This window comes from Gavialis gangeticus, unplaced genomic scaffold (assembly GCF_001723915.1).
Source record: "Gavialis gangeticus isolate Ggan-Ray unplaced genomic scaffold, GavGan_comp1, whole genome shotgun sequence".
Classification (NCBI taxonomy): Eukaryota; Metazoa; Chordata; order Crocodylia; family Gavialidae; genus Gavialis; species Gavialis gangeticus.
In genome coordinates, this window is record NW_017729022.1 from 128,664,631 (window position 1) to 128,679,653 (window position 15,023).

At 47.9% G+C, this 15,023-nt stretch overlaps 2 protein-coding genes across 2 annotated transcripts in view; one reads left to right on the forward strand and one right to left on the reverse strand.

Annotated features, from left to right (window-relative positions):
• Positions 1 to 12,616, reverse strand: part of APMAP (adipocyte plasma membrane associated protein) — a 27,854-nt gene extending 15,238 nt beyond the window's left edge. The window contains exons 1-4 of the mRNA XM_019516157.1: positions 12,494 to 12,616; positions 8,197 to 8,313; positions 2,995 to 3,110; positions 788 to 880 (exon numbers count right to left, since the gene is read on the reverse strand). Of these exons, the coding sequence (XP_019371702.1) occupies positions 788 to 880; positions 2,995 to 3,110; positions 8,197 to 8,313; positions 12,494 to 12,585 (418 nt within the window). The 5' untranslated portion in view covers positions 12,586 to 12,616. The remainder of the gene's footprint in view (positions 1 to 787; positions 881 to 2,994; positions 3,111 to 8,196; positions 8,314 to 12,493) is intronic.
• A 114-nt stretch (positions 12,617 to 12,730) lies between these two features.
• Positions 12,731 to 15,001, forward strand: LOC109296671. Its single transcript, XM_019516160.1, has 2 exons — positions 12,731 to 13,334; positions 13,391 to 15,001. Exon 2 carries the CDS (start codon positions 13,410 to 13,412, stop codon positions 14,835 to 14,837), a length of 1,428 nt encoding a protein of 475 aa, XP_019371705.1. The 5' UTR covers positions 12,731 to 13,334; positions 13,391 to 13,409; the 3' UTR covers positions 14,838 to 15,001.
• The last annotated feature ends 22 nt before the right edge of the window (positions 15,002 to 15,023 follow it).

The following is a 15,023-nucleotide window of genomic DNA, read 5'->3' on the forward strand; positions in this document are numbered from 1 at the left end:
CTGTGCTGTCACTGGCTACATCCACCACCACAGAAGTATAACAGAGCACATGTGTACAGCAACAGTCCTGTCAAGCAACACCCCATATACCAGGGGCAGCCAACTCATGACACGTGTGCTACACATGGAACATGCCATCTCTGTGTGTGGCCTGCAGGGATGAAGGCAAGAAACAGTGGTAAATCAGGCAGGGAACAAAAAAGCAGAGCAGTCAATTGGACAGTGGAAGGGGATCAGAGTGACACTTGGAGAGGGTGTGGGTCTTAGCTCCTGGCACACCTGCCAAAAAAGTTGGCCTCCACAGCTATACAGTACTGAGGCAGTGGCATCATGGTGTAAAACAGGTCCCCACATCTCTAATTCTTAGCCAAAATTTTAGCTCTTAAAACAACTCTACTCACATTAGCAGCACCTAATGGCACCAAGAAAGATGATAAGTTGTGCATACACCCGCCTTGCTGCTAGCTTTGTTTTGAAGTTGAGTTTAATATATTGGTATTTCACTGGACTCCACAAAGCATACAGCAGTTACAATTTAGCATGTCAAACCAAGGAAATATTGAGCACTGAATGTTGTGTCTTTGTTTACCAGATGCACTGCTGTCTTCTGAAGTTCAGCTTCTGCAAATGGGCACTGTGCTTTCAAAACATATGAAGGAAGCACTTGCATGAGAGCACCAAGATCAAATGCAAGCTTTTTTTGCAATTTTGCATTGCAAAATTGAACCCAGGGATTTTCAAGGGCTTGACAAAAGCATACTGAGCTCAGGAAATATTATTTACTTACTGCAAGGACCATGGCCAAGTTGTGCTAGTGTCTGTATTTCCCCATCTTCAATTTTTAAAATCTTTCCATCAGCTGTCCCAGTAAACAGCACATCTGCAAAAACAATGAATATAATTAGCAGGGTTGCAAAATATACAGCAGCTTTTTTGCAAGTGATAAATGCCAAATGGTGACACAGAGCACCAAGTCTGCAAACCCAAGCATTTAAAAAACAAATTCAGTTGAAGATAACCATCTTCCCATTTATTCTTCTACCCTAACTGCAGAGGAAGGGACAGAGCAAATAACTCACATCATTAATTGGACTTCTAAAAAGGAGAGGGATGGAGTATCAAGAGGGTATCTATCACCATCTAATGGCACCTCACTTCAACAACCAGATTTCCTCACAACTGAGACAGATATGCCACCCCTATTCCTCTTTACAAGTCTCAACAAAAAGGGTAGAGCTGACAGCCTCTCTCGCTAGAGCGGATTCCTCCAGGCCTGAAGCACAGTGGGCTGGTTATATTCCTACTGCCTACACTGTACCCATTCTGTGGAAAGATTGCTTCAGTTCTAAGGGGTGTTAATCCAGCTGGAGCTCCCCCAGGTCAGTGTTGCTAAACCAATTTTTTTGCCAAGTGATGTGAAAGCAATGGGACAAACTAGTTTTAATATGAGGTTATGAACTTAAGCCTCTCTCTGAAAATTTCTATAGGTCTAAAAGCAGCAAATGGAAGATGGTTGAGTTGCATGAAGTTATAAATTGTCTGACCTGGATGAAAGTACCGCATAGAGAAACAAACTGAGAGCTGGTCTGGGCAGAAGGAAAAAAAACAGCAGCCTTATGCAACTCAACACTTCAACAGAAAAAGTCTGTAGTCAAGCAGCTATAGCAGATATTGGGAAATGAAGGAGTTTTGTTGTGAATTGCTGGGTGCTTCTTTAACAGGTTAAAGAAAGGTATGGATTTAAAATATCTAATTAGTTTATTAGGAAATACAGCAAGAAGTGAATGAAACATGTTGTTATTGAGCAATTCTTGTTTTAAAGGAGGCTCTGGAGAAACTGTCTAAGCTAGAACACCCCAGCTCCAGCACACTCTATTTGCTTTCAATGTTAAAATGTTCAAGGACAAATTTAAGTATTAAAGCCCAAACTTTGCCCCCATCCGGACATATTGTAAGATCCATCTCTCCCTAGAGGCATTCTCCTAGCAAATGGGCATGGTGCACATAGCTCCACTCAAGTCTAACCCTCCTGATAAGGAGCTACCATGCTGAAGTAAGGAACAATCATAAAGACACACAGGCACATACAGTAAAATAGGATTCTGTCCTAAATGGCTGCTTTTAAGCTGTGTAACTGACACTCAAGGTACTTACAGTACAAGTCTATTCTACATGGTGTATATACGCTTCATTGTTCATATGGCCTCTGAACAGGGGCAGCAGGTTGCATTCTGGCTGGGGATGGATGCTGCTTTATGAGAGTTACACTGGGCAAGTGTCAGTCACAAAATTATACCCACAACTCGTGGTTGTTAGACACAGGAGGAGGAAGAACAGCATCACCCTGACTTCCCAGAGTGCTCTAGCCACCAGGCCACAGATCAGCCATTATCCAAGCCCTATTCCAGCCCTCCCTTTGAAACCAATCCCTTGGACCACAAGGACAGGGTGATAAGCCAGACAAGGAGGAAGAGAGCAAGTTCAGAGAGATGGATACTCTCTGGAAGGGATGGAACCCCAACTTCTAGCCTGGATCCTTGCTCCAATGTGACAATCCCCCTCACTGCTCTCCACCCCTTTTATTCAGTAACTATTAAATGAAAAATGGTCAGCTTTCATGAGGATGGCTGGAGAAGGAACTGGGTAACATGCAACTTGCGGCCTTAGCCCTGTTCTGGGAAGTCAGAGAAATATGGGTTTGAATCCTGCCTGCAAGAAGGGGGCCTAGACCATGAGGCTGCTGCTTCCTGGGCAAGTGCCCTGATCATTAGGATACTTTGGACTAAAACATCAGAGTCCCCACACTGCACAGCAAGTAGGATTACACAGATTACAGAAGTGGCCAAAAAAACTAACTTCTGGGTTCATAAAGTAAAACTGGATTCTGCCCAGAGAAGCCTCCACAGTTTTGGAGAAGAGAGATCTATTTCTCAATTAGCCTCTTAATGAGAAAAAAAAGCCACAATAAATTCCTATGGTTTCAACAGTGCTTACCACCAATATTAACAATGGATTCTGGTCCAATGATCTGATTCTCAAACAACCTTTCTGCTTGTCGTAACTTAATATTTGGCTCCAGCACACCAGTCAGAAGGGGAGGTTCTTTGAAGCTGCAGAAACAAAACGTACATCTCATAAGTTTCCCATAGAATATGTGAAAAGTGTAAAACACTCTTGAGCAACCAGTTGAGTAATTTTTCTACTATACTTGTTATCTCTGGAAACATGCCTTGTGCCTGGAAACCAGCAGTCACACCTGCTATCTAGTCAGCAAACTGCAATATTGCCCAACTTACCACCCAACCACTCTCTGATGTTGGTAAGACAGGAGAAGTTTTGGTTTTTTCCTCCAAATGCGCTCCAGTTATGAGAGAGTACCAAAGATTTCCACATCAGGTCTGAATCACCAGGAACTCACTGATGCAATCTCATTTCATCTTCCTTGTGAAACGTGCTAGACCAATGGTTTTCAACCTGTGGTCTGCAGACTCCTAGGGGTCCATGAAAAATGACTATGATCAATCAAAAGTATGTGAATACACACACTTACAATTCAAAGGGGTCCACAGCTCCACTCAAAATTTCCAAAGGGATCCACAAATGAAAAAAGGTTGAAGACCACTGTGCTAGACTAAATGTTCCAATGTCAGCACTGTAGAGTTATGCTTTTTTTCTTAAATTTGTGTGTGTTAATGTTTGTGCTGGCCCAATGATTTTCTCTAGCTTGACAGTTGCACGTTGGTCCTCAACAAGTTTACAGTCATTTTTAGATCAGGTCCAAACTTGGCAGCTACATAAAACTGGAAGAAAGTCTTTAAAAAGCAATAAACACCAAGTCCTTTCTAACTGCCATATAATGGGAAACCCGTGAGAGAATTAAATGTTGTGCCAATTTTTATGGGTATTTAAGTGTGTAACATTTGATATCGTGTTACAACGTGCATTAGTTCATTAGACAACCTGAAAGCACTGGAACAGAGAACTAGAATGAAGTCTCACACAAATACAGCACCATCCAAGTAACAAATGTAACAATTTCATATGAGACTCAAACAAGCAAGAACTTACCTGAATAAACATCTGTGTTCACGTTGGCTAAACCACAGTGTGACCTAAACACTAATGTTAAGAATTAAGGTTCTAAGGCTGCCCACGGTAAAAATTTCCTTTTCATTTCAAAGAGAACAAGATCAGATCCTAAGTGCACCTTAATCATTGCCCCTGAAACAGCCTTAATTACTGGGACAAATGCTCCAGCAAACGCAAGTTCAGTCTCTCAGGATTCACAGGTAAGGAGCGCACAACTAGATTCCTCAATCTGACCAATGTGTACAATGCAAATACATACCAAAAAGCTGCACACAGAACATGTAAAATTCCCATCATGTTCATTCATACATTCCATGCAAAAGGCCTCCCTTGTGGCAAAAGTGTTCCTTGTGGAAATGTTGCTATCTCCCTGTAAATACCAGTCAGGTATGACATGCAGCCCTGACCCAGCAAACTCTTAACCATTTGACTACAGTGGAATCACTCATGTGCCTGGTGTAAAGCATGCATATCCAACTGTGTTTGCAGGATCAAGGTCACCTTCACTAATCAGTTCATCTCAGTACAACAGATACAGATAATTAACATGTTGAAATTTCTTGTGCTTCAGTTCCAAAAGCCAGAAAAGCTTGAATGCTTATTCACAGCTTGCAAGCTCCAGAGAACACGACAACTGACCAGAGGAATACAGTATAAAATATGAACAAATTATCATCACCTTAGATGAATATATATAACTATCTTGTGCTACCAAGACATTAAAACTAGGGCTGTGCAAAAAAGTGACGATGCATAGGGAGTGCAGGAGGTGAAACTGAAACTGCAGCAGCAGCCTGCTGAAATCCAGTGCGCAGATCTGCAGGCCCACACCCCCTCCAGGAAGAGCTGGGGAAATGATCAGAGAACCGGGGGAAGCGAACAGAGAGCTGGGGAATTGAACCAGGCAGTAGGGGAATGTTCAGGTCCCTGAACATTCCCCCAGTTCCCAATTGGATTCCCCAGCTCCCTGATCGCTTCCCCCAGCTTTTCCCAGGGGGTGCAGGTCCCTGGATGATACAGATGACACCAGGCTGCTGATGCCGGCTGGGACCAGCAGTGGGTGCAGCCCATGCCAGGTGCTGGGAAGACTGGTGCTGGTGCTGGCCCCGGCCCCAACCAGCAGCGGCAGCATGCTGTCTTCCCACACACAGATCCAAGGACCCACACCCTCTGGGAGGAGTCTGGCACATACACGCAGCCTTCCCAGGGGACGTGGGCCCCGGATCTCCATGCAGGATGACAGCAGGCTGCCACTGCCAGCTGGGGCCAGTGCCAGCACTGGGTTCTTCCCAGCGCTCAGCAAGGGCTGCGCTAGGCAGACTCGGGTGCTGGTGCTGGCCCCAGCCAGCAGTGGCAGCATGCTGTCATCCCGCACACAGATCCAGGGGGCCCACGCCCCCCAGGAAGAGCCCAGCACAGCCCCACAGCCTTCCCAGGGAGCGTGGGCCCCCAGATCTGCATGTGGGATGACAGCAGGCTGCCAGTGCCGGCAAGTGATATGAGTTTTGCTTTGAACAGTTTGAGGTGCAGTTTCCCCGAAACCCCTGCACCTACCTCCTTGAAACTTGGCAAGCTTCATGCCTCCCAAAGGGGCTATCATCCCTGCATTTTTCATCTGAATCAGGCACAAATTGATAAAGTTATAGGCATTATAGGCGACGCCAGCTGGGGACTGCTTAATTAGTTAGAAAATCTACTGCATGGAAACACCGATGCAATGCTCCACAATAAACAAATTTAAATGTTATAAACCTATTTAATTTAATAAGGATTAAACCCCGTGATGTGTGCAGGTGCCTACATAATCTATATACAGTAAGAACCAGTGGTTTTCAACCTTTTAGACTCAACATTCCCCTCCAAAACTTTTCAAAACTTAGCAGGAGCCTATTTATAAACTAGGATAAGTATTTTGAATATTACTATTAATATAACGATAATCTTTATATTGTATGTTATTAATTGATTTGATCATTATATTTCATTCATGCCACTGCCACCACAGACAGGCAGAACTACACCAACACCTCCTGCAGAGCCAAGTCAAGAAGCAGCTGTGGCAGGTGCATGTGCTCTACCATGCTTCCAGAATACAGAGGCACACAGAGCAGTTCCACCCTATGGTGACACCAGCCTAGAGATAAATTCGACAGCTACTGGGTAGTACTGCGCTATACACTGTTTTCAGGAGGCACATCATTGCCAAACTAAGAAGAGCTACAGCAGAAATGGCATACCTGCCTGTATAATGTAATGCAAACAGGTGCCTCTTTTTGCTGCAGCTGCTTCTCAGGTCATCTCCAGCATGCCTCAAGAAAACAGAGGCATAAAAGACAGTTTCATCCTGCTACAGCAGCAGTGGTGCTAGTGTTGCAATACTTCTGGCTGGCTCTTGCAATACCCTGTTTGAGAACCACAGGTCTACACAAGACTAACCTCAATGTGGAATCCAGGATGTTGCCTTGAAAATGCCAAACACTAACACCATCTTATGGGCTTTGTACAATAGAAATTATTTTCATGTCTCATTTTCTAGGCAACCCATTTGCTGGGAAATTTGTGCAGTTTTCTTTGTATGGGTTGCTTAAAACACACTAATCAGGGCCTGTACTCCAGATCTACATACACAGATGGTCTTCGTATGATTTGGAGAACTAAAAATTTAGGAACTCATATGAATTTAGCAAGAAAATTTAAAAAAAGATAGAAGGGCTACTGGTACATCTCACCTCCAGTGCTTTACTAGGATAAGAAATCCTTCAACTAGGGACCAAAATATCTGTAAGTTCCTTCATTATTTAGGCTGCCTGCCTTAAAATAGCAATTTAAATAGTTTAAGACGACTTCATACACTGAGGGCACATCTACACGTGTATTAATGCGCTGTTGCTACGGCACATTAATTTTAGTATCTCTAATACGGGGTACTATAGAAAATGCACAGTAGCAAAGGCACACAGCCTTTTTGTAATGCTTAATGTGCAGTAGACTAATTCTGCTGTGCATCAGCATGGTTTTTGCTGCAACGCACTAATCTGCAGTAGATTAGTTTACTACACATTAAGCGTCTCATGTAGCTGGTCCCTGAAAGGATCAATTCATCCAGCAGCAAAATGGAGCTGGATATGGAAGTTGGGTAAGGGCACACAGCCACATTAAACACTGACTTTGGGAGCAAAGACTAATTTATCTAGCTGTCAATGAAATGGTGAACATAAGCTGAGTGCAGTTACCTTAAGCTGGAGTTTGACTAGGACTCCACAGCAGAGTGCGTTTTAAAAACAGTGCTGTATTTCTGTACCAGTACTTCAGAAATCTGCATTTAAATATGTTTTACTGCTGCAAAACAAAGTGTGAAGTTTAGCATTAAATTCTGTATATTGGCAGAAATGTGTAATAGCTTATTACCAAGAGGCAATCAACACTACTATGTCATGTTAACAGTCTGTGTGAATGCAAGAGCAATATTTATCATTTCCCTTTCACCACCCTGTTAAATATTTATCTAATCAAAACAAGGCCCCTTCCATTCATATATCTAAATGGTATGTTTCTCACATCCTCCCAAAGGCTGGGAGCCCTAGGCAACCTGACTACACACAGTGATTGGAAAAGGCAGTGTTTCACTTTCCCAGAGTCCTTACACAAGTCACATCTTGTCAGGCTGCTGATTCACCAGGACATTTCCCACCCAACACGGAGCTCCTACACACTTGTTTGGGAACCCTGGAGAGAAGAGTCAGCCAGAACTACGTTTGGTTGCCACACTGGAGACAAAGATATAAAGGCCTGAACTGCAAATCTTACTGAGAACTTGGACATTAGGAGGTAGATATCTACAGTGATGAAGAAAGCCAGTCTTACAACTCCTTCAAATGATGACCCAGACAAGCTGTGTAGACACAAAGTGATGTCAGGTAACAGAGAAACAACAGATTCAGCAGGCAAAAAAGAAGCAGCAACTTCTGAAGCTAGGATTCCCCCCTGGTGTCCTCTTTCAAATTAGAATAACTTTCCAAAGTAAAATAAACCATGTTCACCATTTTAAAAGTGTGTACTAAACATTACAATTCAACATAATTCATTTAAATATGAAGCACAGCTCACCTTAGAGGTTGAGGATCTATGGGACACTCCAGCAGAAGAATTGCTCCAAGCAAGGGAATAATTAGGGTCACAGCCAATGTCATGAAGGTCACACGAAATACCTTACTGCTGTATGTACTGCGACAAACACACACACACACACACACACAAAAATTAGGATTACATTTAAAACACAACCTCAATATTTTAAGGCTTCCTCTTATTGCATAAAATTTTGTTTAAGAAAACAAAAACAAAACAAAACAAAACAATTTCTTACCATCCCTCCCCGGAAAGCTAAGCTTTGACTGATAGCTGGCATGAAACTGTGGAGGTAAAGATGCGCACACTGAGCAGAGTCACACAGACACCGTGGCAATGGTGCACAGCCTGTGGGAGCCCACTGCCCATACAGGATGTGACCCCCAGCCACTTAGAAGTTGGACAGCCCTGAATTAAGGCATTCCATCTGCTAATAGCTTGCCAAAGACTTCTTTGCTCTTGAATAAAAAGAGCACAAGCATAAGAATCCTTGGAAGTTAGCCAGAACTCATTTGTTTTCAAAGATAATACCCAAGGGGCTTCTCCACAAGGTCCAAAGAAAAAGTTCACAGCTTCAAGTAACTTACACTGGACTCCCAGGATAGTACCTCTGATGTGGCAATGACAGGTCTCTCAAATCCAGAAATGAACTGATTTTGAAAATGCTCATGCTCTAGACAAAAAGAAAAATACACTTTTCCTTTTCTACAGGTCCACCCTGAATATCACCACCTCTCTCAATATGAATGTGTTTATTTATTACGCACATACACTTTGACTGTAACAAAGTCCAAAATACAAGGAAAGGGCTTAGAGGGAAAAAAATACCTATAGATGTTTAGAACACCATGTCTTGAACTAGAAAGGCAGCTACTGAGGCTTTTAGTCATGGTCTAAAACAGTCATTGGCAAATACCCATTCTCTTTGCAGCATCAAAGCAGCCACTAAAAGCAGTGTCTGGTTATGGCATATACAAATCCCTGGACCCCTTCCAAGGTGCTGTCCTTTATGGGCCACCATCAAATAGGAGAGAAATATGCAGTGTACAAACGCCCCTATGATTACAAAGCAGTTATACACAAACACACTGCTAATGCCAGTCCTCAGGGTAACCACTGAGATTAACTATGCTGTCTCTTCAACAGAGATCTGAAACAGAAGTAGTGTTGGTTGGCCCCCACTGGTATATGAGCACCCACAAGTCTCAGAGCATGAACCCCATAAAGTTTCTTTCATAGCAGTATAGTAAGCCCAATCCCCTGATAAACCAAAGATATCTATTGCTATTAATGTGAACAGCTGCCCCTGGCTAACCTATGAACGTACTGTACAGTGCCCAGTCAGTCAAAATGGTGGAGCACGCAGCAAGGCATTCCAGGATACTGGGTTATGCCAAGGTGACAGCTAAGTAGTCTACCCCTCATGGCAGTGTTGAACCATGCCAAATATATATCTACTGCCTAGCACAAGGCTACTCCAAGATGGCAGCAGATGGGCCAACTGGTTTGGCTGGATGCTGCAAGAACTAGTCCTTCATTGTTCTTCTGCACGCGAGGTGCTATCCATGGTGACCAACCCCCTGGATGATGATTCTTCAGTACTCCTCTGTATTGCAGTTCACCAGAACCCCCAGGCTCCTGGGGCAATTCCTCCCCTCCAATGACCTGGGCACTAGCATCAGCTCCTCTCTGCCCCTCAGTAATTTGGGATATTATGATAGTGTCCTCAACACCAGCTGCACCATGTGCTCAATGGCATTATAGCAGCCATCTCTGATAATCAGAGGGCTACTTAAGTTGTGGTTAGACTTACCCATTTCCATGGGTTGGTCGCAGCACAAAGCCTCGCCCTTCAGGGCTGATTAGCAGACAGGTCCCAGGGAAAGGAGGGACAAAGGGGTGGCCATCATCTAAACTGCTGGCTGCCCTTCATGTGGCCCTACCCCACAGCACCAATTGGCAGAGAGGTGCTGGGGCAGGCAGAGGAAGGATGAGGGAGTAGTAGCCAACTTTTCTGTTGCCCTTCATGCCACCCCACCAGCCAGTACTTTCCCTTCCCAGGCAGGCTGTGACTCTGGGCTGCAGTGCCAGCAAGGACCACTGGCTCCCACTGGGGAGCCAGCATCTTATTTTTATTACGTTTTTTTTGTTGCTGATTTCGCAGATAATCTCAGATTTCACGATTTCCACAAAATCTGCAATTTAAGTAGACCCCTACTCATGATACAAGCTGAACAGAGTGGTTCAGGGAGTACCTGCCTTGTGTCCTTCGGGTACCAGTTGTCCTGCAGACACTACCACATGTAGCCCCCTCTGCTTCAATGCCAACTTCCCCAGGGCACCTAAACCAAACCCAGCCTCCTTACCCACAGTACTAGAACTGAAAGCTTGGCAAGAAAAAGCAAGGCAGTGATATAAAGCTGCCGCCTCCTGACACTTTTCCCTCTGTAGCTGCAGAGAGTGAAAAGACTCTGATGCAGAAAATAAATGCTCAGTGTCTTCTAAAACTACTATTTGAAAAATACTCCAAGCTAAGAACTGTAACCCAAACTTCTTCGTGACACTAAAGACAGCCCAAAGAAAAGAAAGAGAGCAGAGGGGGTTAGAGCTCAGTTGCCAAAACCTTAAATCTTATTTAAATCTTGCTTTCTAGAGTAAAGTTCACATACCTGGCCCCAGCTAAGCTTTCTGATTGCACAGGAGTACTGACAGAGACAGAGGGTGCAAAGGTGACCTGAAACTTCACATCCACCTGCAGGACCCAGTAAGGCCTATATTTCCGCTCCTCAAGCTACAGCAGCTAAAGCAGGGGTGGGCAAAATGCAGCCCATAGGCCGGATGCAGCCTGCCAGGCCATTCTATCTGGCCTGTGGGGCCCCTAAAAAATTTAGAAAATTAACATTTACTTGTCCCTGGCTGCCTGTCATACGGCTCTTGATGGCTTGCCAAAACTCAGTAAGCGGCCCTCTGCCTGAAATAATTGCTCGCCCCTGAGCTAAAGGCACTATGGCCAATCACCTGCTAGGACCTTAATTTAGAAAGAACAGAAAGGACACAAGCAGCTCTGGATACCAAGGGAATAGACAGTAACTAAGTGATGAGCAAGAAGGCATCCTCACAGGATTAGACTGCCAGAACTGCTCACCTGGAGGATAAAGATCTCCAGCAAGCAGCACAGCAAGACACTGCTTATCTTGGTTGAAAAGGAACAGAGACACCCAGCAGCAAAGAAGACAGATCAAGGGGAAAGAGGTGGCTGCAAAGGTCTGCTACGACTTGCCTTAGCTACATCATGCAGCAGTGGGTAAAGTGCTGAACACAGTCAAAAGAGAGAGAGAACACTGAAGGCATTGCAGCGTCACTCCTTTTAACTCCCAGCTCCATACTAGGTAATGACACACTTACATGCTTCAAGACGAAGCGGCAATCAGGGCTCCTGGACAGAAGTGATATCTTTTATTAGACCAACAAGATATTTGCAAAAAAAATTCTTTAATAGCAAGAATGGGCGACTGGTGCCTCCCGAGTCTGGAGGGAGCACCAGATGGCTGATGAAGGGGGTGTCCCCCAGCCACCAATCGCCAAGCCAACGGCAAAACCAGAAGTGCACTTCCAGCAGTACTGCCGGTTTCATGGCTGGAGCTTCTAAGGGGCGCACAGCCCACCTCAGGGGGTGCACATGCACCTGTGTCCACCCCCTACGCGTCGCCAATGATTGCAAGGTTTCGGGCACAAACACCCTTCATCAGGCATTGGAGAAAAGGCTGTAAAAGTTCTCCTGGGTAGAAATGAAAGTTCATATTGCATACGATTTCACATAGGAGTCAACAGATGGAAAAGCCCTCTAATTTAGCCCCATGATCACCTTGTGGGATAAAGGAGGACAAAGGAACAGGTGGCAACACTGTAACAACTGTCACCCTCCCTCCTGGGGAGCAGGACACAGCCACAAAATTTCCAGGCTATTCAAAAATGCCAGTGTTGGAGAGAGCTGTTGCAGGGGAGAGGGGGAGGCTTCGCACTTTTCCCTCTACACAAACACCCGCCGGGATGAGATGCACCTTGCTTTTCAAAGAAACAAGAGGTCTAATCAGGAAGCTGGAGCAGGAAGTAACGAGGGACAGGCACGAGGGAGCCTGGCAGGCCCAGCAGGCCCCTTGTGCCCCCCTCCCCAGGCTGCCGCTGCAGAAGTGGCCGTCACCGTATTTCCCTGCTCCTCACACACCCGCAATTCCCAAGCGGAGGCGGCAGCAGGAGGCCGGGGCCCACCACCCACCTGCCATCCTTGGCGGCCTGGGCCGCGCTGTCCTCGGTAACGACCTGCGGGCGGAGCGGGCGGCGCTGCCGCAGCCCCTCGGCCTCATTCATGCTGCTCGCAGCGCCCGGGACGCCCAGCCCGCAGGCCACGCCCCTCCGAACGCGCCCGCCTCGCCGCGCGCCAGTCCGCCCTCCCGGCTCGCACAGATGACGATTAACGGCCTCGGACGCGGGGTGATGACGCGATACCCGTTCTCCCGCGATCGCGTCCGGCGCGGAGTGCGGGGCACTTCTCACTGCCCGCCCCGGCCGTGGGCGCTGCCGGCGCGGACACACGTTCCAACCCGGTGCAGCTTGAAGCGCGTTACGCAGCCTGCTTAAAGTGACAGCGTCATGGGGCCTAGCGGGGCCGGCGCCGGCGCCGGGCAGTGACACTGGCCAGGCGGCAGGGAGCACTGCGGCCCGCTGGGTGAGCCGGCCCGGGCTCCGCCTGGGTCACCCCGCGGCTGGGGGCCTGTGCAGGCCTGGGCCAGGCACACCAGGCTCCCGCACCGTGGCTGATGCCTCCATCCCTGTGGGGAGCCAGCTGCCGACCACCGGCCTTCTTGCAGGTGGGGGCTCCGAGGCCTTCCGAGCACCCAGAGTCACAGGGCCAACGTGGTCAGGACCCCCCGGCCGATCCAGCAGCCCCTGCAGTGAGGTAGAGGGCTGTGCCCAGCTGTGGCTGGTGAAGGACAATGGGCATTCACCAGGTGACGTTTGCTGGTGATGTCCTGGTAATTTGAGCCCGTAGTCCAGAGGGAGCAGTGGCCTCACACAACTGCTGGTAGAGGAGCAGGTACACTTCTTAGTGAGTACCCCAGTGCTTCCAGCCCTCCCTGCTTCTTGGCCTGCTGTCATCTCGCTGTGCGTTCATGCCTTCCTGCACCAGCACCATGGCTCCTCACTTCCCGCGCACAAGCAGGGAGACCCAAGAGCTGCGTCGGGTCCTGCTGATTGCCCTGCGTGACTCTCGCCGTAGGATACGGTACATCACACATGGGCTGCTGACCCTGACACGGCAGCGGGAAGCCCTGGAACGTGTCCTTTTGCCAATGCGTACTGAGCCGTGTGTCCTGCCTCTGCACCCCTGCCCGCCAAGCATCCATGACTGTGTGTCCAGATTCCTCCTGGAGGATGACGATGAGGCCCTGCTAGATGCCATGAATGCCGGGGTGCTCTGGGACCACCTCCACACTGTTGAGCGCAAGGTCTGGGCACACCCCAGCAGCACTGACTGGTGGGAGCGGGTTGTCCTTGGCACCTGGGATGACGAACTGTGGCTCCAGACCTTCCGCATGCGACGGGACACCTTCATGGACATTGCCGCCCAAGTGGCCCCCCACATTGCACGCCAGGACATTGTCATGCGGCCAACCCTCAGTCCAGAGAAGCGGGTGGCCATTGCTGTATTGAAGCTGGCCACTCCTGGCAGTCTCCGCTACATTGCCAACCAGTTCGGTGTCGGCAGGTCCACAGCTGGAGAGGCTGTCCGGGAGGTTTGCCTGGTCATCCAGGATGTCCTGGCGAATCGCTTCATCCGCCTCATCAACCCACAGGAAGTGGTAGCTGGCTTCCGATGCATTGGCTTCCCTAACTGTGTAGGGGCCATGGACAGTACCCACATCCCAATTGTCTGCCCACCCCAGGGTGGTCAGGCATTCATCAACCGCAAGGGCTACTACTCGGTCATCCTGCAAGGCGTCGTTGACCATCGAGGCCGTTTCACCCACATCTATGCCGGCTGGGCAGGCAGTGCCCACGATGCCCGTGTCTTCCGAAACTCCCCTCTCCCCAACCTGATGGAGAGTGGGCGCTATGCCTCCGGGCTCCCTGATTGTGTCATTGGCGATGTTGTCATCCCCCCCCTCATCATCGGTAACCCAGCTTACCCCTTCCTGCCCTGGCTGATGAAGCCTTATGAGGGCCAGCTGGACCGTCGGAAGGAGCATTTCAACCAATGCCTGAGCAGGTGCCGTATGGCGGTCGAGTCCGCCTTTTGCCGCCTCAAGGCACGTTGGCGGGCTCTCAGCGCGCGCCTCGAGGTGGACAAAGAGAACCTGCCACGACTCATCAGTGCCGCATGTGTCCTACACAACATCTGTGAGACCAGAGGGGAGGTATTCCTGGAATCCTGGGCAGAGGAGGCACAGCGCGCTGACCGGGCATGTCAGCGTGAGCGCACACGGCGCAGGGATACAGATGAGGGTGAGCCCTCCGCCACTGTTGGGGGCTCTGGCACTGCACAACAGCAGGCTGGCCCTATCCGTGAAGCCCTGGCTGACTACCTAGTCACCCTTGCAGACCGGGGAGCCGAGGAGTAGAGGCAGCATGCTCTTTCTGCCCATTTATTCGCAACAGGCTGTGCTTCATCCCCTGAGCCACAAAGCAGGATTTGCTGGAATGGGGTGCGATGATGACACAAACCTTGTTTTATGCTTTTGTATTTGTAAAAAATGTGTTATTAATAAAGAGAACCTGCAGAACACGTTCCCTCCCTCTTCCCAGTT

Bases quoted from the DNA above. Each gene is read 5' to 3' on its own strand.
- LOC109296671 (XM_019516160.1), top strand. From the start codon at position 13,410: ATGGCTCCTCACTTCCCGCGCACAAGCAGGGAGACCCAAGAGCTGCGT.